At 35.5% G+C, this 23,414-nt stretch overlaps 1 protein-coding gene across 1 annotated transcript; it reads right to left on the bottom strand.

The window, feature by feature from the left end:
• Positions 1-210: 210 nt before the first annotated feature.
• LOC107962188 (3-oxoacyl-[acyl-carrier-protein] synthase II, chloroplastic) lies at positions 211-16,897 on the bottom strand. The gene is made up of 14 exons (XM_041115506.1): positions 16,203-16,897; positions 14,645-14,716; positions 9,251-9,405; positions 8,978-9,181; positions 8,454-8,564; positions 8,267-8,362; positions 8,131-8,176; positions 7,959-8,038; positions 2,620-2,688; positions 2,400-2,484; positions 1,566-1,720; positions 1,387-1,467; positions 1,088-1,147; positions 211-847 (listed from the first exon to the last, which is right to left on the bottom strand). Exons 1-14 carry the CDS (start codon positions 16,612-16,614, stop codon positions 731-733), a joined length of 1,743 nt encoding a protein of 580 aa, XP_040971440.1. The 5' UTR covers positions 16,615-16,897; the 3' UTR covers positions 211-730.
• Between the last annotated feature and the right edge of the window lie 6,517 nt (positions 16,898-23,414).

The following is a 23,414-nucleotide window of genomic DNA, read 5'->3' as shown; positions in this document are numbered from 1 at the left end:
TTTGATTTGCTAAACCATGATTTTAACCAAAATGTTTTTATCCATTTAGTAGTTTTTGACCTCTAAATTATGCAAACAGCAATGCTAACCAGAGCTTAAGAAAGCTTGTGGTGGGTGTGAAGAGGAAGGATAAGGCTATCAAAGATCAGTCATTGATGCTTGTTCTAAATTAAATATGGTTTTCTTCTCAAATGGTAGGGAAACAAAAGAGACCAAAACAAGCTTTCATTACCGTAAAGTCATAAAACCACTAATCTACAAAGTGTGACCGGCAATGCTGCCAGCTCAAAATTAGCCATTGTTGCTATAGATGATAAAGAATATTACGAGACCGGTAACTATATTTGCCACATCTATTGATTCAATGGCCTATGTCAACTAAAAACATGACTAAAAGCTCAATTGTAGCTAAATATTAAGAGAAACTTCAGAAACAACTGCATACACCATGGTGAGCCCGTCTCTTTTTACTCCTTACAACTTTTCTAAAGATTCGACTATATGCCCATCCATACTTTGTATAGTAACCCTCTCGAAGGTGGATGTTTGTCTATAGATTATATTTCCTGGCTACCTTGTATGGTAGTTGATAGCTTTAACAGTTACCAAATTGCTGATGGGCAACTGAACCGATACTATATACATTTATAGTCTATAATTTCCTTAAAGAGGTTTACATACCTTCAACCAGATCAGAGAAAAAAACTAGAAGAGAAATGGTTGAACTATTTTATTTGTATGGCACGAAAATGATGGAGGAGTTGTGGCCGCCAAACCCGAAAGAGTTTGATAATGCTGCCTTTACATTCAATATTTCTTTCTTTGGTCCCACAAGCACATTTGCATCCTGAATTAGATGTTTAGGCAACATAAGGTAGGCAATGGAAAATGAAGGGAAAACCAAAAGAAGGAGCTCTATGTAAAAAGGTTAACAAACGAAGGATTAAAGCAAATGAATCAAAAATCAAGAAAATAAAATTACTTAAAAAATTAACATGTCATGAAACGATAGTTGTTGCAAAGCACAACCATTATATAAAATCAATAATAAAAAAAAGAAAAGAAAGAAGGTGCAACAACAACATACCACTCCTTCATCAGGGTTTTCCAGATTGATGTTTGGATGGATCCAACCAGTCTGTATTGCCTATAAAAAATAAACATTATCATGTCCATGCTCAGGTCCCAAGAAAGGAAAAGAGAAAGATAAGAAACATGGTGATTGCAAATGAAAGTATTTTATCTGTACTTGTAACTATATCCAAATATACATGCATTTTTGTAGAACGGTTCACCAAAAAACAAAAACAACACAAGACATTATGTCCATGAAGTCTGTTTTCTAACGTCACTATAAAAGCATAATCAAAGCTCTAAATTGCATACTTGAATTGCTACAACAGCTTCCACAGCACCAGCAGCTCCCAATGGGTGACCAATCATTGACTTTGTAGAGTTCACCCTTAACTAGAAATAATAGATATCTTATCACTAATCACAATGAATAAATATGAAAAGCAGATTGTATGTAGGTTCAAATATCGGAGAAATATATGCAAAATTACCTCGGGATTCTTGCCAAAGCAATGTAGGAGAGCCTGGAATTCTTTAATGTCTCCAATTGCTGTAGATGATGCATGAGCATTAATGTAATTTACATCTTCTCTAGCTACACCAGACTGAGCCAACGCCTTTTCTATGCAGAGAATGGCACCAACTCCTTTTTTTAAGATTTCACAATATATACATATATATGTTAGTTTAATAGTTCATTTAGTAACATGTGCTACTTCAGAAGAAACATGAAAAAAAAAACTCATTCCATATTTGAGGGCCCCGTCATGACTGGAAATATTCAAAGGAAGAAGTGTAGGTTGTAATCTCAAGATATATATATTCTGCTTAACAAGTGAGGAAAAAACAATTTAAAACCCTAATAGCATCTCTAACATCAAGACCTACTATACACTGAAAAGGCCTTTTACCAATGAAATCATTATCTGGCTGAAAAAGCACCAAATTACAAGCAACAAATTATGAGGAAAAAAAAGTTTCAAGGTGCATATGTAGCACTAAAGAAAGACATGCCTATGTGTTAAAAAATCTAGCCAACTAGTGACCCCTCACATAGACTACAAGTTGTGGCCTTATCTCGACACCACAAATAGCTAAAGCAACTATGTGAATATTTGTTGATCTTGTAATGAATTTGAGAACTATAGCTCAAGAAGTTGACCTATTGTTTCTTTTAACTCTATAGTTTCTTATACAGAATTATTCTAATAGAAATGCTATAAAAGACTCCTACGAAAACAAAAGCTCTAAAATGAAATGCTACATAGAGACAATTTGGGGGTTAAAGAAGAAAGAATTGCAATAGTAAAGGCGTGGCTCATTACCATCAGGATGTGGTTCAGTCAGGTGATAAGCATCACTATTGAAGTTTCCACCCAAAAATTCTGCATAGATGGTTGCACCTCTCCTCTACAAAACCAGAAACCTAAACTCAATAATTTTCCCTTTTAACAAGGAAACTAATATGCATACTTAGCAACTTCACCATAAACTACTAAGTGCATATGGCTAAGAACAAGGAATGTAGGGTTGAAGAAACTTTACCTTAGCATGCTCCAATTCTTCTAATAGTAGAACCCCAGCACCTTCCCCCATGACAAATCCATCACGATTCTGTGAAAAAGTTGGAACAATTATCCAGGTAAATAACACTCGTGAAGCAAATTGAGAAAATATGCGCATCTAAACCATCTAAGATTAAAAGTACTTGAGGAATAGCTACTTTGTCAAAGTACCATGAAGTAGACTAGGAAATTATGTGCATTTAAACTACTAGAATTGAGTGACCCGAATCTCTATTTAAATAAAATACAGTGATAAAATAAAATAAAAATAAAATCCAGAACTACATTTCTTTTATTTTATTTCAGAATAAGGTTTTTTAAACCTTATTAAACTCCATCTATTTGATATTGATTAGAATAAAGTGTTTCAATCTTACTGCACTCTTATTAGAATATGATTTACAAGCCTATAAATAGACATAGTCTACTCATCTTGTATTCATTTGAATTCGACATAGTGAATTTTCTTCTCCTCTGCCCGTGATTTATTTCCAAAGTTTTCACGTAAAAATTTGTGTGTTCTTTTTTTTATTTCTCTTTTTTTTTGCGATATATTGTCATTATTGACATTCTATTTTTACAAATTGGTATCAGATCTTCCGAGTTGTTTATCTCAATCACGGCAATGGCGTCTTTGAAGTATGAAAATTTACTGTTGGATCGCAACATCAGATTCGCGTTGTGGCAGATAAAGATGCAGATAGTTCTTACACAGATAGACTTAGAGGAAGCCCTACTAGGGGTAGATAAGATGGCTTCGACATTGATAGAGAAACAGAAGAAGTGCAAGGATCGATAAGCATTAACACAGTTACATTTGTATTTTTCTAACGAAATTTTACAGGATGTGATAAAGGAGAAGATCACCGCTAGATTATGAAAGAGGCTAGAATAAATATGTATGTCGAAAACTTTAACTAGCAAGCTGCATATGAAGTAACATATTTATGCTCATCGTTTGGAGGAAGGTGCGTCTGTGCACGAACACTTAATAGTGTTTAAAGAAATTCTCTTAACCTTGGAAGCCATGGAGGTTTAGTATGATAAAGAAAGTCTAGGGTTGATTCTACTTTGTTCGTTGCCCTTGTCTTATTCAACCTTTAGAGACATGATTTTATATAGCCGCGAGTCTCTCACAGTTGATAAGGTTTATGATTCTTTGACCTCGTATGATAATATGAAGCATCTTGTGGTTAAAACTGACTCTCAAGGAGAGGGTCTCATTGTTCGTGGGAGATAAGATCGAAATGCTGATGATAATCGTGGAAGGACATATGAACGGAATCCTCGCGGTAAATCTAAAGGTAGATCGAAGTCTTCAAACAGAGGTAAAATTGGTAACTTCTTCAAAAAGAAATGGCACATTAAATCTGAGTGTTATAAGCTATAGAACAAGATCAAAAGGGAGGCAGCAAATGAAAAGGAAAAACAGCCAGAAAATTCTAGTGAAGCTGATGTTGTAAAAAACTACAGCGATAGTGAGCTTCTAGTCGCTTCTGTCAACGATTCTAAAGTGAGTGAGAAGTGAATCCTTGATTCGGGCTGCACCTTCCACATAAGTCCCAATCGGGATTGTTTATAACTTACGAAATAATTTCTGAAGGTGTTGTTTTGACGGGAAATAATGCTTCGTGTAAAACCAAAGATGCTGAAACAATTAAAGTTAAGATGTTAGATGAAGTTATCAGAACACTGAGTGACGTATGATATGTTCCAGAATTGAAGAGAAATTTAATTTCGTTGAGTACTCTTGATTTAAAAAGGTACAAATACACAGCTGAAAGTGGAGTTTTGAAGATTCCCAAAGATTCCCTCGTTGTGATGAAAGGGTAAAGAAAGACTATCAAGTTATATGTTCTGCAGGGTTCTACTGTTACTGATGATATAGCTATCGCTTCCTCTTCCTTGTCAGATGATGATATTACTAAACTTTGGCATATGCGCCTAGGGCATATGAATGAGAATGACATGACAGAATTGAGCAAACGAGGACTTCTTGATGGGTAAGGAATTTGTAAATTAAAGTTCTGTGAGTAATGCGTTTTTGGAAAGAAAAAGAAGTTCGATTAACTAGAAGAATCCATAATACGAAGGGAACGTTAAAGTATATTCGTTCTGATCTGTAGGGGCCATCTAGAGTGCCTTCGAGAGGTGGAGCTAATTATTTGCTAACTTTTATTGATGATTTTTCCTGAAAAGTTTAGGCGTTCTTCTTGAAGCAGAAAAGTGATGTGTTTTCTGCATTTAAGTCTTGGAAAACTATAATTGAAAAATAGACGAGAAAATAAATAAAATACTTCCGCACAAAAAATGGCTTAGATTGTGAGAACTTGACAGTTCGTCATACTCTACAGCAAAATGATGTTGTAGAATGAATGAACAGAACGATCATGGAGAAAATTTGATGTATGTTGTCAAATTCCAACTTACCAAAGTCATTTTGGGCCTAGACAGCCTCTACTGCATTTGTTTGATCAACTGATCTCCATCCATTGCCATTGAAAAAAAGACTTCACAAGAGGTATGGTCTGGTAATCTTACTAACTATTCTGATTTAAAGATCTTTGAGTTTCCTGCGTATGCTCATATTGATAATGGAAACTTGGAACCAATATCCATTAAATGCATTTTTCTTGGTTATAAAATTCGTGTAAAAGGGTATAAGTTATGGGGTCCTGAAAATAGAAAAGTTATGATTAACAGAGATGTTTTTGATGAAACTACTACACTACCTAACTTATCTCTTAAAGACTCTACCAATAAAGAAAATTAAAAGCAAGTGGAGCATCAGATTAATCTAGAATCTACAATAGAGTCGACTCCTTAAGTCAATACAAAAATTTAAAATAAAGTTGCTTCTTTACCACAACACTCTATCGCCAAAAACAGAACTAGAAGGGAAATTAAACCTCCAATGAAGTATATTGAGGCTAATCTAGTTGCTTATGTTTTAAATGTAGATAAAGATATAGATGCAAACCAAGAGCCATCTAATTATTCTAAGGCGGTTAGTTGTGAAGACTCAGAAAAGTGGATGTTTGCTATGCAAGAGGAGATGGAATCACTCCACAAAAACAGAACATGGGATCTTGTGAAACTTCCTAAAGGTAAAAAGGCTGTTTGTTGTAAATAGATGTTTAAAAAGAAAGAAAAAACTCCAAGAGTTGAAAAACCTAGATATAAAGCAAAGTTTGTTGTAAAGGGTTATAGTCAAATTACAAGAGTGGACTTCACAGATGTGTTCTCCCCAGTTGTGAAGCATAGTTCAATTTGAGCTTTACTTGGTATTGTGGACATGCATGATTTGGAGCTTAAGCAATTAGATGTAAAAATTGCATTTTTGCATGGAGAACTTGGGGAAGATATTTACATGCAACAACTAGAGGGTTTTACAGTCTCAGAAAAAGATGACCATGTTTGCTTGCTAAAAAGTCTCTTTTATGGTTTGAAACAGTTACCAAGATAGTGGTACAAGAGATTTGATTCCTTTATAACTTCTCATAATTTCAAAAGAAGTAGCTTTGACAGTTATGTTTACTTTAAGAAAAACAATGATGGTTCTTTTGTGCATCTACTCTTTTATATTGATGACATGTTGATAGCAGCAAAAGATAAATGAAAAATAAGAAAGGTCAAAGCCTAACTAAGTGAAAAATTTAAAATGAAAGATTTGGGACCAGCAAAGAAGATACTTAGTATGGAGATTCTCAAAGATAGAAAATCAAGTAAATTATACCTAAGTCAGAAGGGGTACATTGAGAAAATTCTTTGCAGGTTCAATATGCAGAGTGCTAAGCCTGTTAGTACTCCTTTAGTAGCCCATTTCAGACTTTCATCAGTTTTGTCTCCACAATCAAATAATGAGATTGAATACATGTCACATGTTTCATACTCTAGTACAATGGGATCTCTCGTGTATGCTATGGTTTGTTCACGTTCAAATTTATCATATGCAGTTAGTGCAGTTAGCAGGTACATGAAAAATCCCGATAAAGAACATTGGAAAGTAATTTAGTGGATTTTAAGATATTTATGAGGTACTACTGATGTTTGCTTACAGTTTAGAAGAACTAGAGATGAAGCCATTGGGTATGTTAATGCTGAGTTTGCTGGAGATCTTGATAGAATATCTCTCACAGGTTACTTCTTTATAATCGAAAATTGTGCAATAAGTTAGAAAGCCACTTTTCAAACTACAATCATTTTGTCTACCACGAAAGCTGAGTACATGGCGATTACTGAGGCTTGTAAAGAAGCCTTTTGGTTGAAGGGGCTCTTTAGTAAACTCAATGAAGACCTTCAAATCAGTATAGTGTTTTGTAACATTCAGAGTGTCATCTTCCTTACAAAAAATCAAATGTTTCATGAGAGAATAAAACACATTGATGTTTGGTATCATTTTGTTCGTGATATTATTGCTCGTGGTGATATTGTTGTGAACAAAATTAGTACTTATGAAAATCCTACAGATATGATGACTAAGTCATTTCCTATAACCAAGTTTCAGCATTGCTTAGACTTGATGTTTATTGTTGAAGTTAAACCCTTAAGGGGTTTTATGGAAAAGGTGAAGAACTTGTTCGTTAAGAGTTGTGATGAAGAACTTATTTATTGAGAATTCGTGTCAGGGTGAAGATTATTAGAATTGAGTAACCCGAATCCTTATTTAAATAAAATACAGTGGTAAAAAAAAGTAAAATTCATATAAAACTACACTTCTTTTATTTTATTTTAGAATAAGGTTTTTTAAACCTTTTTAAACTCCATCTATTTTATATTTATTAGAATAAGGTGTTTCAATCTTACTACACTCTTATTAGAATATAATTTTACAAGCCTATAAATAGACATAGTCTACTCCTCTTATATTTATTCGAATTCGACATAGTGAATTTTCTTCTTTTTTGCCCGTAATTTTTTTCCGAAAAAGTTTCCACGTAAAAATCTGTGTGTTTTTTATTTTTATTTCTCTTTTCTTTGTTATATATTATCATTATTGATATTCTATTTTTACATAAACCACTTAGGATTAGAAAGTACTTAAGGAATAGTCACTTTATCAAAGTACCAGGAACAGATGCATAACTAACTCAATTGAGTTGTGATCTAAAAGTTTACAAGACAACCAAACAACAGAGGCAGAAAAAATAATCAGGTCACTTACTGATTGAAATGATAAAATTAATTATCATTACTTTCCACCAGGTTGCTTCATTAACTCATTCTCAATTTTACTTCATTTGTTGAAGAACTTGGTAAAACCAACAACAAAAGAAAAAAAATGAAATTCTAGGAGCTCAAGAGTTACTGAAATATTACAATATCCCAAGGGCGTGAAGCTTTGGTAGGGTCGTTGTTCCTCTGAGAGAGTGTTCTGCATGCCACAAATCCTCCCAATCCTGAATAAAAAAAATCACGAAATAGAGAATATCTTGCTTGTACCAACTAAAAAGATAATAAATTATGTCAAATACAAAAATGAGAGAGAGACCAATCGGTATAATTGCAGCATCGGAGCCACCACAAAGCATCATATCCTGCGATTTTGTTTCAAATACCTTAGATACAGCGTAATAAAAACAAACCACAATAGGTTGGATTTCCTATTTCCTTTTTCCTCAACTTACAGCTTCACCGCTAATGATATGGTTTGCTGCATTTAATATGCAAAAGTTGCTTGTTGCACATGCAGTGGAGATTGAATAGTTGGGACCCATCCAACCCTGAAGAAGAAACCATATTAAAGCTCAAAGTTCAAATTCCAACATCCATCAACCTCTATCTTAACATAGCAGAAGCAAGATTTAACCTCACCAAATCCATTGCAAGCATTGCAGAACCCATATTTGTAGTTGCAAATGGTACACAAAAATGATTCATCTTCTTGTATGAGATCCTCAATGCTTCAATTGCATCATTGAAAACCTTGTCTTTCCACAAACAACCTAAATGAATAAATGGACCTAAAAAGGAAAGTAATTGCAAAAACAATTTGTTTCTTGAAGTTGTTTGCCCTCATGCAAGGTGTTATATACGGTATGACACTTACGATTCCAAAAGATTTTATATTATTAAGGCTGGCTTTAGACGCTAAACTAGTAGTACAAAATTGTACCACTCTCATGTTAAAGTATGCAATATGCAGGTAAATATTGTCTACATGTTCTGTTATTTTAAAGCCACAAAACCCAGCAGGTGGTGTTCATGTTTTACTTGCATCAAGTTTAATGCTTAAAAATAGAAAGGTTCATTTCACCGAAAAAAAAATAGAAGGGTTCATCTGCTCTTCCATCATCTTTAAAATAAAGGAATATGAACAACAAAAGTGCAGAACTTACCTGTATGCCACCCATTGCTGAACCAATTAAAACTCCACATTTCGCTTTATCTAACTCATCCATTACATCTTCAGTTACTCCACCATCTTTCAGGGCTTTTTTCCCAGCAATAAGCATATAAAGCATGAATTTGTCCATCCTCTTGGAGAGTTTTGGTGCAACCCAACCATCAGCCGAGACAAATTTTATCTCTCCAGCAATTCTCTGCAGAGAAAACGAGGGCAGTAAGAACGTACAAACAAAACCAACTGAGAGATGCTAAACGCAACGTACGGTTGGAAACTGGGCACAGTCAAAAGTCTCAATTTCACTTATTCCACTAGCACCCTCTAGCAACTTGTTGTAGAAGACATCGAGGTCATGTCCAAGTGGAGTTACCACTCCCATCCCTGTCACAACAACTCGTCTTTGGTTCGTAGGAGGTTTCTGTAATGGACCTTAACCCTGCCCCTATGCCAAGCACAAGCAGCAATGAAGATCCACCTGGCAAACCGTTAGGAAGTAACAGACCCCAACGGGAGAAAAGGACACCTGTGGTCCTTCGTGGATACTTGGTGGGCTAGCCACAATTTAGGTACCATTCGGATGAATGACATTGGGTATTGTTGTATAAATAAGGGTAGGTATTACCAGGTGAGGCATGATATCACTTTTTAGCAATAGCTGCTACCTCTCTTCTTCCCTCAGCTGTACTGAGTTTTCTATTCCCTTCTTAATCCTTCCTTTCTGTCTCAACCTTGTAATTCATCCTCCATGTACTCAATGAATCAGAAATACTAAAAGTTTCCTTTAAAACTGTAATTACTTGAATCCTTGATTAAGCCTTCACATTTTGGTGCTTTCATTGAGCTTACTCCTCCTCCCTATGGCAGACAACACCCGTTTGGCTCGCCTTGACACAACTGTAACCTCCTTGCAACACGACCTTTCCGCCCAAGCCACAGTCCTCAACAACCAATCCACCGCCTTGAGCTCTCTTCAATCCATCGTTACTACCCAACAAAACACCATGGAAGATATCAACCGACAGCTACAAAACCTAAATCAAATCCTTACTGAAAAACAACCCTTCCCTGAGCGCCACGCAAAACCCGATGGGTTCACCACCGAATCTTCCGCTACGGGTAATCGCCGGCGCCCAGTCAATGATGACGATTATAACCGCGATGATTTCCCATTTAAATCCAAACCAGCCTGTGTTGAGCTCTCGAAATTTGACGGTTCCGACCCCGAATCGTGGATTTTCAATGCCAACGAATCCTTTGGTTTTTACGATACAGATGATACTGTTCGGATAACAATGGCAGCTTTTCATTTTGAAGGCAAAGCTAGGCGATGGTATAGATGGATGAAAACTAACAAGCAGCTCTCGTGTTGGGACCATTTCACGCGTGCAATGCTTGACCATTTCAAATTTACGACTCTCGAAGAACCCCAAGGTTTGCTGTCAAAACTTCAACAAACAACCACAGTCGAGGAGTACCAAAGCCGATTTGAATCTCTTTCCAATCTAACGACCGATTTGCCCCCTTCCTTTTTTGTGGATTGTTTTATATCTAGACTACGAGCCGACATAAAAAATGAGGTTTTATCTTTTCGACCCACTACACTCAACCATGCCATTAGTTTGGCCCGCCTACAAGAGGCTAAACTATCCGAAACCCAAAAACTCTTATTAAAACAAATCCCTTACCCCAAGTCTTTCACTCCTGGGCTGCTACCAAACCCATCAATCCCACTTAAGCATACTCCAGACCAATCTAAATTGCCAATTCCTCCAGCTGCCCGTCGATTAACACAGGCCGAGGCACAGCGTAGGAGAGAATTAAATTTGTGCTTCTATTGTGATGAAAAATATGTGAGAGGGCATAAATGCAATAAACCCCAATTATTCCTCTTAGATGACACCTACCCTAGTGACGACGACAAACAATCACCACAACCCCTTGAGCCTCCAACCGATCGTCCAAACTCCACCGACACACCTATTGAAACCCCAACAATTAATTCCACCCTCACAGATTCGACAGCCACTACAATGATTTCTTACAATGCTATGTCTGGTTGCCTTTCTCCAGCGACCTTGCGATTCATGGGTACGATACAAGGACATTCGGTTCAGATACTTTTGGATGGGGGAAGCACACACAATTTTATTCAAAGCCGTGTTGCTCAGTTTTTAGGCCTTGATATTGATCTATCGGCGTCTTTTCCAGTATTAGTTGGCAATGGGGAGAGTATCCACAGTGAAGGGCGAGTAAAAAATGTGAACTTACATATACAGGGTACTGATATTATTGCTGATTTTTATGTCTTACCTCTTCATGGCTCGGATGTAGTCTTAGGAGTGGCTTGGCTGGCAACTCTTGGCCCTGTCATAACCGACTATGCTTCTTCAACCTTTCAATTCGGTACTGGATCGTTGAAAGTTACTTGGCAAGGACTACATGGCTCGGGTCCTAAGCAGATTCAGCTAAACTCATTGAGGCGTACCCATGAAGTGGGAGCTGTTGCAGCTTTCTATAGCCTACAGATATCATTTGATCCGTCCTATACCACACCTAACACACCTACAGCTTTTACCCCATTACTTAACCAGTTCCGAGACGTCTTCACTCGAACATCCGGCCTACCCTCAACACGTCCGACGGACCACTCTATACACCTTAAACCTAACTCCGCCCCGATCAATGTACGCCCCTACCGATATCCCCATTTCCAAAAACAAGAAATTGAGCGACAAGTATCAGCAATGTTGCAGGAAGGAATCATTCGACCGAGTACCAGCCCATTTTCCTCACCAGTGTTGCTCGTTAAGAAGAAGGACGGCACTTGGAGATTCTGTGTCGATTATCGAGCCTTAAATGCAGTAAAAATCCGTGATCGATTTCCAATTCCGACGGCGGATGAGCTCTTCGACGAACTATTCGGGGCTACAATCTTTTCAAAGTTAGACTTGCTTGCCGGGTTCCATCAAATTTTTATTCAACCAGAGGACATTCCAAAGGCAGCTTTCCGCACTCATGAGGGCCACTACGAATTCCTCGTCATGCCGTTCGGCCTTACAAACGCCCCCTCTACCTTCCAAGCCACGATGAACGGTATCTTTAAACTTTTTCTCCGTCAATTTGTCCTCATTTTTTTTGATGACATCTTGGTTTACAGTAAAACACAGGATGATCACTTGAACCATTTGCGCATCGTATTTGAAACCTTGCGAGCTCACCACTTAGTCGCAAAAGAAAGCAAGTGTATTTTCGGACAGTCTCAAATCGAGTACTTAGGACATATCGTCAATGGCAACGGACTTCAAGTTGATCCTTCAAAAATTACAGCAATTCGTGATTGGCCAATTCCAGTTACTGTTAAGGGTGTCCGTGGATTCTTAGGCCTGGCGGGATACTACAGACATTTTATTAAAGGCTTTGCAAAGATCGCAGCACCACTTTCTGACCTTCTCAAAATCGACAATTTTAATTGGACACCCGCGGCACAATCGGCATTCATCCAGTTGAAAGAAGCCTTAAGCAGTGCACCTCTCTTGGCCCTTCCAGACTTTTCAGCCCCATTTACAATCGAAACCGATGCATCCGGAACGGGAATCGGCGCCGTATTGGTTCAACGAGAAAAACCCATTGCTACTATAGCCAAAAGTTATCCACCCGAATGCAAGGCGCACCAGCATACCATCGCGAGATGTTTGCTATTACCCAAGCAGTGGGCAAATGGAGACAATACTTGTTGGGGAGACGATTTTCCATCATCACGGACCAAAAAGCCTTGAAAAATCTCACCGCACAAACAATACAAACACCAGAACAGCAACATTGGCTCTATAAATTGATTGGGTTCGACTTCGAAGTATTATACAGACCAGAGAAGTTAAATACAGTGGCTGACACCTTATCTTGCTACCCGATAGGCTGTCTTCTTACCTTGTCAGTTCAAGAATTTACTCAACTTGCAGAATTTCGGAAATTAAATAGCTCTCACCCCGATCTATTACACATCCACGCTCAGCTGGCTGCTTGTAACTCTGAATTTCAAGACTATTCGGTGAATGACAGATTATTACTCTTTAAAAACAGATTGGTAGTGCCCACGGACGCCACCTTGCGTAAAGTTCTACTCGAAGAATTCCACTGCTCAGTCGTCGGTGGACATGCTGGAATATCACGCACCCTCTATCGACTAGCAGCAAATTTTTACTGGCCCTCCATGCACAAAGATATACAACAATTTGTTCGCGAATGTGTTGTTTGTCAAACAATGAAAGCCTCTCAATTGGCCCCCACCGGTTTACTTCAATCCTTACCTTTGCAAACACAAGTTTTCGAGGAACTCACTATGGATTTCATCACCGGTCTTCCCCCATCTTTTGGTAAAACGATCATATTTGTCGTTGTGGATCGATTATCCAAATATGCTCACTTTGTGCCTTTGCCCAGTACCTTTACTAGTACAAAATTAGCTGAGGTGTTTTTGAATGGGGTGGTTTAATTACATGGAATTCCCACAAAAATAATTAGTGATCGGGATCCTTTATTCCTGAGTGTCTTTTGGGATGAACTCACTAAATTACAGGGCACTACACGAGCATTGAGCTCTGCTTATCATCCAGAGACAGATGGACAAACTGAGGCTGTCAACAAAGTTTTGGAAATGTATCTCAGGTGCTTTGTTGCTGACATTCCTAACTCTTGGGTTAAATTTCTACCATGGGCCGAATATTGGTACAACACTTCGCATCATACCTCAGCCAGAATGTCCCCATTTAAAGCTTTATATGGCCGCGACCCACCAACAATTATTCGATATATTCCAGGCACGGCTAAACTTTCAGCCCTCGACCATGACCTGCCCAATCGTGACATTATACTCCGACAGCTTAAACACAATCTACTTACAGCCCAGAATCGTCAAAAAAACCAAGCTGATAAACATCGTCGAGACATCTCTTATGCTGTTGGCGATTGGCTTTTCGTTAAACTTCAGCCCTATCGACAGCTTTCCCTTCGCCTGCACAGAAATCAGAAACTCAGCCAACGTTACTTTGGTCCTTTTAAAGTCCTAAAACGCATTGGCACTGTGGCTTATAAGCTTGATTTACCGCCATCTTCTCGCATACACCCAGTCTTTCATGTTTCAGTTCTGAAGAAATGCATCGGCAACCCCGAGAGCCAAAGTATTCTTCTACCCCTCATCGACCCAAATCCTTCGAACCTTGCGGACAAGGTTCATCTTGCAGAAGGGAGTAATGTAATGGACCTTAACCCTGCCCCTATGCCAAGCACAAGCAGCAATGAAGATCCACCTGGCAAACCGTTAGGAAGTAACAGACCCCAACGGGAGAAAAGGACACCTGTGGTCCTTCGTGGATACTTGGTGGGCTAGCCACAATTTAGGTACCATTCAGATGAATGACATTGGGTATTGTTGTATAAATAAGGGTAGGTATTACCAGGTGAGGCATGATATCACTTTTTAGCAATAGCTGCTACCTCTCTTCTTCCCTGAGCTGTACTGAGTTTTCTATTCCCTTCTTAATCCTTCCTTTCTGTCTCAACCTTGTAATTCATCCTTCATGTACTCAATGAATCAGAAATACTAAAAGTTTCCTTTAAAACTGTAATTGCTTGAATCCTTGATTAAGCCTTCACAGTTTTTTTTTTGTCGTGATTTCCCTTGTGGGTTGCGGAGCTACAGCCATGGCTTCTCCCAAGTTTTCAAATAAATTAACTTGCAAATAGTATGTAATTTGACTGGTAAGTTTATGAAATTATGTGCATGAGAAGTGTCCAGCATGATATCTATTCATGAGTGAATTCCACATAAACTTATAATTTTTTAAAAAAAATTTTTAAATAAAATAATTAATATTAATATGATGACTTTTTTATATTAAATATTTAAATAAAAATAAAAACAAAAAATCTAAATATTGAACCTAAGTCTAAATAGAATTTATTTATAAATACTACCAATAAAATGAATTATTTATTTGAAAGTATAAAATCAATTGTTGAATAAATTTTTTATTTATACTATATGTAATATGTTTGACCAAATTGATGTCAACTTAATTAAAAAATTGCTTAAAAACCATTTTTTAATAAAATAATTAATATTTCTTAAATAATAGTTAATTAATATTAATATGATGGCGTTTTTTTCTTTACCATTTATATTTAAAATAGTCTACAGAATCTAAATAAGAAACTGCACATTTATCATCCGACAAACAAATTATTAATCCTCACCATAGAACTAACAATAACATAAATTCAACTTCATTTCTAGCTTTTAACTAATTAGTAACAACATAATCATAATAACAATAAAAAACCGGTGTATCTCACCTAAATTTGTCCATGGGCTGAGCCGGGTTCAGATCAAATATTGTCAAAATTTTAGGCGCAGCTCAAAAATTAGCCTAAAATTTCGCTCAAGCTCGAACCAAATAAAAATATTAAAATTCATGTCCAGTCCACCCAAATTAATTTTTTATATTATTTTTAAATATATATATAAAATATTCAAATCATATTAAAAAGATATTTATATTTAAATAATATTAAAATTAGTATAACTTAACAAATAAATATCTATTATACAATATTCAAATAAAAAAAATAATAGTAACATAATAATAAAATAATAACAAAAAAGTAGTAACTTAATAATAAAAGGATAACAAAATAGTAAAAATATAATAAGAAAATAGTAGCAAAACAATAAAAAAAATATTTTGTTTTTTTTTGCTTATTTGGGACTGACCAAAAAAGTTTTACTCGAAATCTAATCCGGTTTTTAAATAGATTTTTACTTAAATTCTCTCAATTTTCAAACCAACTCTAAATTCTACTTATTATGTTTAAGATCCCAAAATTTTTTTAAAAATTATATATATATCTTACTATATTTTTATATTCAAAATGTTTTTTCATTTCTAAAATTTCTTGAATCAAAAGCAAATAAAGAGAAGGAACATGTGCAACGCAAAAAAAAAAACAAAAAACAAAAAAGAAATACAAAGAGTCAAATTTCGAACAAAAAAAAACAGAAAAGAAAAGAAAATAAAGTTAATGTGTAAACAAGGCTAAACCTTTTGTGAGAAATAAAACAAATAAAAATGAGAATAAAAGAAGCCAGATTTCAAGAGTCAAGCAAAGACCAACATGCCCTTTCAGATTGTATAAAAGAGAAGGCTGAAAATTACCAGAACAGGTAGGTCCTCCATTGAGTCCTCTTTGCTTGCGATTGGGAAGGATTTTGGATCCAAAGAAATAAGAAAAGCTTCTATTTTGACCACAAAGGCTACAATTTTTGGAGGAATAGTAGTCCTTACAGGGCTCAAAAGTTAACCAGGAAGCCATCAAGCCTTGAATGCCGAATCCATAAAATGCTGAAATCATGCTCCCGTCTTGGTTTTTGGCTGAGCCATTGCCTCTGCCGCTGCATTGAGAAAGAAGAGCTCTCCTTCTAGTGCGAGCCCAACGACCGTGTCTCTTAGAAGAAGAAGCAAAGGCTGATGAACGGAGAAATGATGACTGTGACTGGTCTTTCCCGCATGTGACAGACATGCAAGCAGCCACCAACCAAGTGCATAGCGGACTCACCATTGATGAAGATGCCATCCTCTCCCCAAAACCAAAATCAATCAACAAATATACGAGGTTGTAAAGATTTGGGTTATTGCGTTTTGGATAAATATAATTCTTTTTTCTTTTTCTTTTTTTATTTACGTGAGATTGATCAGAATCCAGCTATCCATCAATCAAAAAGACCCCAGAAATGAAAGGGGAGAAGAAGAAGAAGAAATGGTAAATTGCAGTAGGTGATTAGAGCTTTTAAGTGTAAAAGACTGCAAAAATACTTTCGAATGAGACACAAACAAAAACAAAAAAGATGTGAAAAATAGAGTAGGCCGTAAAACAAAGATTAAGACCAACAATTTTTATTTTTATTCTCGTAATTTCTCGACAATAATTATCCTTTTTTAATTAGTAAATGACTCTTTTGTCCATCATCTTTCCAATTTAAAATAGCAATTGGACTCTTTACTTGGGGTTAGGGTGATGTTTTCGTTATATTTATTTAATTTTTTGTTAATTTTAAAAACCATTTTAGCCTTTCACTTCCATTTTGTAATATTTGTATATTGTTTTCTGCTTCATTTAAAATTGATTTTATTTCATTATGAAGGAATAAAATGAGAGGATATTTTATTAGCATTTAGCACAAAGGAATATTCATATTTTACATTCGCCTATTGAGTGGTAAATTTCCCTCGAAATTATCGAACACAAAAAAGGATAAATTTTATTCTAATTCACTACCAATTTCCTTTGGTAACCTCATTCATATATTCTTTTTAAAATTAATTACATGTCTCAACGGTTTTTAAATTTATATCTGCCTACTAATTATCTATTTTATCTATAAATCAATTATTGAATTTTTTACAAATATAATTTTAATATTAACTTTTACTCACCTTGTGAGTATAACCAAATCTTGTTTGTTACGCCAAATGCTGTTTATCAAAAAAGGAGAAATTACTGCCAATTTTTTGGCTGATGGATGAGATCAATTCTTGGGCAGTATCTTGCATTATTTACAATCATGTTGCCTTTCCTATTATTATAAAAAATTAGGAATGATAACACGCTAAATTAGCCTTATAAACAATTTTTTATTTCACATTTTATTTTTTTTTAATTTAAAGAGATAAATCGTTTTTGGAAAGAGACTAAGTTGAACGCGCATTGTGTATAGTTCGCTAGAAAATGTGCTCAATTGGATGCGCTTTTCACCAACAGTCATTTTTTTGAACGTTGGCAACGGTAAAATTGTTGAAGGGCCCCAATGGTAATTTTTTTCTTATAAATACCAGACCATTTTTCATTCTTTTCACTCAAATCCAACTCTCTCAATTCTTTCTAAACTCTAAACGCTCTCAATTCTCTCAATTTTCTCAAGTTTTGTTCTAAATTTCTCGATACACTTGTTTAAAAAGATTGTAGATTTATTTAATTATTTCATATATTATTCGTTTCGATTAAGTTTTCAAGAATGACAACCTCTCTGATTCGCTTTGACAACAAGCACATTGCTGCCGCTCAAGCGATAATGGTAAGATGAAATTTTAAACTTCATTATTTTCAATTAAATTAATTTTAAAGTATTTTATTTTTTAAAAAAATTTAAAATATTTTTTCTTGTCAATATAAATAGGTGGATGGTCGTGTTTTGGAGGGGTTCATACATAATTTGTCAAAGGGCCTAATCCCCGAAATTCGTGGTAACTTGCAAAACACGAGATTCTTACATGTGTCTCTTATGCTCGGGGGCTGTAAACTCAATCCTACACTCATCAGTGCATTGTTGGAAAGATGAAGGCCCGAGACACACAGTTTTCATCTTTTATGTGGCGAGTGTACAATCACACTCAAGGACGTAGCTTTACAACTCGATTTACCAGTGGATGGGCCAGTCATCATTGGGTCCGCGGTCATTCCCGATAAAGAGGACCTTTACAAGGCATTTTGGGGAAAGTGCTGAATAAGTTTTATGATAGCTGAATAGATATGAAGTGGTTAGAAACCAATTTCAAAGAGTTTCCTACAGATACGCCCAACATCATCAAAGAACAATATGCTCAAGCATTCATCCTGAGGTTAATTGGAAGCATTCTAATGCCCGATAAATCTTAAAATATGGTACACATAAGGTGCCTATTAGACATTGTCGACTTAAAAAAAATGGACGAATGAGTTGGGGATCAGCTGTGTTGGCCACATTATACCGAAAGTTGTGTCGGGTGATGAACCGAATAAGATGGTAATCGGTGGTTGCCTGTTCCTGTTATAGTCATGGGTCTTGTGGCTACTACCATTTTTACGTGTCCGAGTGAACAACCCATATATGTTTCTATTGGTGACAAGGTAAAACTCATTTCTTAATAAATATAGTTTCTATAGTAAATGTAGTTTATTTATCATATGTTTCAATTAATATATCGCTTGTATAGGTGGAACCATGTGTTGAGTTACGTGGGACTACTCGAGCAACTCAAAGATATCCGATCAACGCTCGAAAATTGAGGTTAATTACTTATTTACCTTAAACCTATAAAAATTACGCAAAGATTTGTAAAATAAAATTTCGTACATAACAGAATTTACAATTGTGCACTACAGTTTGAAAGAATGCCATATGCTAGCCTAGATATCATAAAATACGTCTCGTCAGAATTTTTACCCAATCGAAGCATGTGGGACGCGAAGGTGCCATTGATAGTTTACGTGATGGTAGAAATGCACGAATCTAATTGAGTGATGCAATATTTTGGGTGGAGGCAACAAACTCTACTATCGTCAAAAGACATGAAAGCACTGTACAAGTTGGATCTGCGAGGGAAGAATGACAAGAATTGACAAGCCTACCACAAGGAGTACATCGACATTTGGGATTATAGTATGAAATTCTTATCTATCTGCGAACCCTTTTTCTCATCAGACACGACAACCAGTTTAGAGTACAAGCCTTGGTTCGGAGTTGTCGGCAAGCTATATCTGCTATCAATAAATGTAAGGAGTAGGCAACTTTGTCAGCAGAGGCAATGACGAGCGGGCCAACAACATAGGTTTCGAAGTGCTGTTGCATTAGGTTCGTCACTAGCTCCAACACAACAAATGCCACTGATGTCTACTCCATATCCCAATCAGTTCACTCCACTTATTCTTGTTCATTTCACTAACCCTATGTTTTTTCACAAGCACCACACTATGCACCACCACGTCGTTGTTTTATCGTGGTGGCTCATCAATTCAACCACCTTATCATGAAGTGAAGGACACAATCAACAACTGGAGTGAAGATGAAGATCGAAGATGAGTACGAGGGTGGAGTAAAGATGAAGAAGATGATCACAATCAACAACTGGAGTTGGCACCACAGTTATGCACAGAAATCCTACGCACACTCATTAGCCACCGTCCTGTGGCACATATTCGACCCGATGGTGATGATGATGTATTTTTATTTACTTATTGCGATGTAAATATAAATGACATCAATAGAAAAAATATCATTTTTGTAATATTTCTATTGCAATTCATATTTTTTTTTGTTAAATTCTAATTAAATTATACATAAATTTCCATATATAATATTTTACTTGAAGTAGCGCTTAAAGTAGAAATTTTTACCCAACGTAAATATTAGTAGACGGTGGAAAATACAATTGAAATACAAGTTAAAAAGAAGAAAAAATTTTGTATGCAAAAAGGAAACATTGTAATCAATTTTATATCTCTGGAAAAATTAAATACTAGTGACGTTGAGGCCCCTATGTACCCCCCAATATGGAACATGTTGCTTTCGTATGATTTGGGTTTCTATAGTACCCATATAACTTTTGTTGGTTGTCCCTCTCTTAAGGATCCAAATTGGTACGTATTTGAGTGGAATTCGGGCGAAATTTTGGGATGGGATGCAAGTTCATATTAGGGACTAACTTGAACAACGTGCTAGACATTAGCAACCACATACTCTCATCTGGGATGAGTGAGAATTCAGGTCTCTTTATATTGTGCATACGTTCCAGTCTGTACACATTATTGATATGAGGCATGTACTCAATTTGTATATTCGCATATGCAACAACTACGTGTATGCATGGGAATCGAAGTACCTAGAATCTTCCACAATCATAAGTCCCTTCTGGTAGGTAGACGCGATATGATGTCTCTAACATGTCCTAGTCGGGCCTAACGTGTTTCATAACCTGAAATTGTAGGTTCCAACACTAGTGGAATAATACATACATAGTGTTCCCTCTCACTATATTTCTTCTAATTTCTTGTAATGCCTCGAATTTAGGCCTAGAAGTATGAGGTTTTGAGTAGAGGTACAGTTAGGAGACTGCACATAAATATTTAATTGTGCAAGAAAGTGACACAATTGAGTGTTTGGCATAGTGGTTGTGTGCTCTGGAAGTGTCTGGAAAGTAATGGGTTCAAGTCCTAGCTTCCACAAAATTTTGGTTTTTAAGGATAAAACCCCTATCTTTGGTCATTAGGGTTATAAATAAAATTTGGCAAGGTATGACACAAGAAAGCATGTGGTCTAGTGGAAGTGGCGTTACAAGTGTGACAATGAGGTCTGAGGTTCGAATCCCTGCTTGTGCAAATGGGGATTATTTTTGCCCGTGGCTTTGGGAGGAAGTTGTGTTTGACTGAAACACCAAGAATTTGAACTGGTTTGAATAGTATTGTTGTTGGCCGAATTTGAGGAGTAAAAAGGGGGATTTTTCGAATGTTTGAATCGGTGGACGAGAGGAAATTTAGGAGAAATTCGTGGAGGGGATCAATGAATAAGGAAGAGGGAGTTGGTTGCTGAAAATAGGTCTCTTCTTGTGCAACATTCGGTCACTTGTGCTCTTAGTGCTGTAAGAGTGTTGTAGTTTTAGGGGTTCTCTGAACGATTATCTTTTGCTCTTTTTTTTTCGGGTATTGTTCTTTTGGTGGCTGAATATCAGTTGTGACCACTCGGGTATTTTGTATTGCTCTTCTTTATCTTGTTTTCTTAGGCGGTTTCTCCTTTTTTTCCCCGTCCTTCTCCTCTTGAATATTGTCGTTGTTCTTTTCTTTGCCCACATTGGTTTTGTGTGCCGAACACTTCCCCTTTTGTAACCAAACTTTGTTTCGTTCTATCAATCTTCTTCCTAGTCTCCATTGCCGATTCTCTTCTACTTCTCTCTCTCTCTCCCTTTCATTCAATCACTTTTGCGTTGGCAAGGCATCAGTTGGTAAGTCTCTATTGACTCTGTTTTTCGGCTAGTTTTCCTTTTCTCCCTAAATGTCGTTTTCATCACTTCTTCCTTTGATCATGGTACTTGTTGTTTTGGGTTGTAGTATCGCTCGTGGAGTGAGGGAGTTCATTTGGATTCTAAGAACAATCGTAATCTTCCTCTCGTCTTTCGTTCTAAGGTAACACTGTTTGAATGACCCGAATTTTACTGTTACCGAAAAAGTGTATTTTCGGGTCTCCATTTCTGAAAAATAGATTCGTAAATATTTATTAAAAATATTTACGAAGTTAATCGAATGGTTAATTAGAGTTTAATTAAGTGAATTAGATTAAATTAAGGATAATTGGATAAAAAGATTAAATTGAATGAACTGTGAAAGTTTAATTATAGAATAAAGAAAATTGAAAGGACTAAATAAGTAAATAAGCCAAAAAGAGTGCCAAGTGTATGGCAAAAATAAAATACAAGTGTAATAAATATAATACACATATTTGTAATACATGTATGTATTTGCTTATTATTTAAGTAAATATTAATGTATTTATTATTATTAAATTGATATTATACGATAAATAAATAAAAGTAAGGCAAATGTGTGGTAATGGTTGGGTACAAGTGTATTAATAAAAATACATACACTTGTAATGCTTGTATTTAAGTATTAAAAGATATTTATTATTTATAAAAGGTATTTATTAATTAAATAATTATATTATAAGATTTTTATGTGAAAAATAAATAAAAAGTTGACAAATGTATGGTATGTATAGTGACATGTGTAATATTAGTATATGTAAATTTGTAAAATACATATATATTTACTTGTTATATAAGTAGATTATTAAGTTATTATTAATATATATATATATATATATAACAAAAGAAAGAAAAAGAAAAAAGAAAAAGAATAGAAAGAAACAGAGAAGAAACGAAACAAGGGAGAAAGAAGGAGAGAAAGAAAGGAAAGAAAGGAAAAAAGGGAAATAGGGATTTTGAAGCTTGGAAGTTTAATAGGTAAGTCAATTTAGCCATTTTTACTCAATTTTGATGTCTTAAAAGCCTTGAAACAAGGTCTTGATGAAATTAAGTTAAGATTTTGAAAGTTATTAAATTTTTGATATTGTTTATGTTAAATAAAATGATGAATTAAGAGCTAAATTGATAGAAATTCAAGTTAGAAATGAAATAAGGATTGAAGTGTAAAGTAATTCATAAGTTTTATGTTGTAGGGGTTAATTTGAGGAAATTTTGAAATTAATAAGATAAGCTGAAAATTTAATAGTTAAATTTGAGTTTGCATGAAATTTGAATTGAAATGGAGAATGAATTAAGTTAGTAAAGTGAATGAATTAGTTAGGACCTAATTGGAAATAAGGTGTAAATTGAATAGAAATTCAATTAATTGTTATAATGAGTGCTGAAAGTTAATGGTATAATTATTTTAATTTCCATAGCTAATGTTGTCTCGGGAAATCTCGGTTAAGCGAGGATAAGGCAAAGACAACGGGAGTTAGCTTGGAAACTACGATTTGTATTTCTATAAACCGAATTTAATAAATATTTGTTGAATTTATTATTTAACATGAATGGTAAGTATTATTATTATGGTATTGAATTGAA

This window comes from Gossypium hirsutum, chromosome A06 (assembly GCF_007990345.1).
Source record: "Gossypium hirsutum isolate 1008001.06 chromosome A06, Gossypium_hirsutum_v2.1, whole genome shotgun sequence".
Classification (NCBI taxonomy): domain Eukaryota; kingdom Viridiplantae; phylum Streptophyta; class Magnoliopsida; order Malvales; family Malvaceae; genus Gossypium; species Gossypium hirsutum.
The sequence above is the reverse complement of the archived record's forward strand: the minus strand, read 5'-3'. Positions and strand labels throughout refer to the sequence as shown.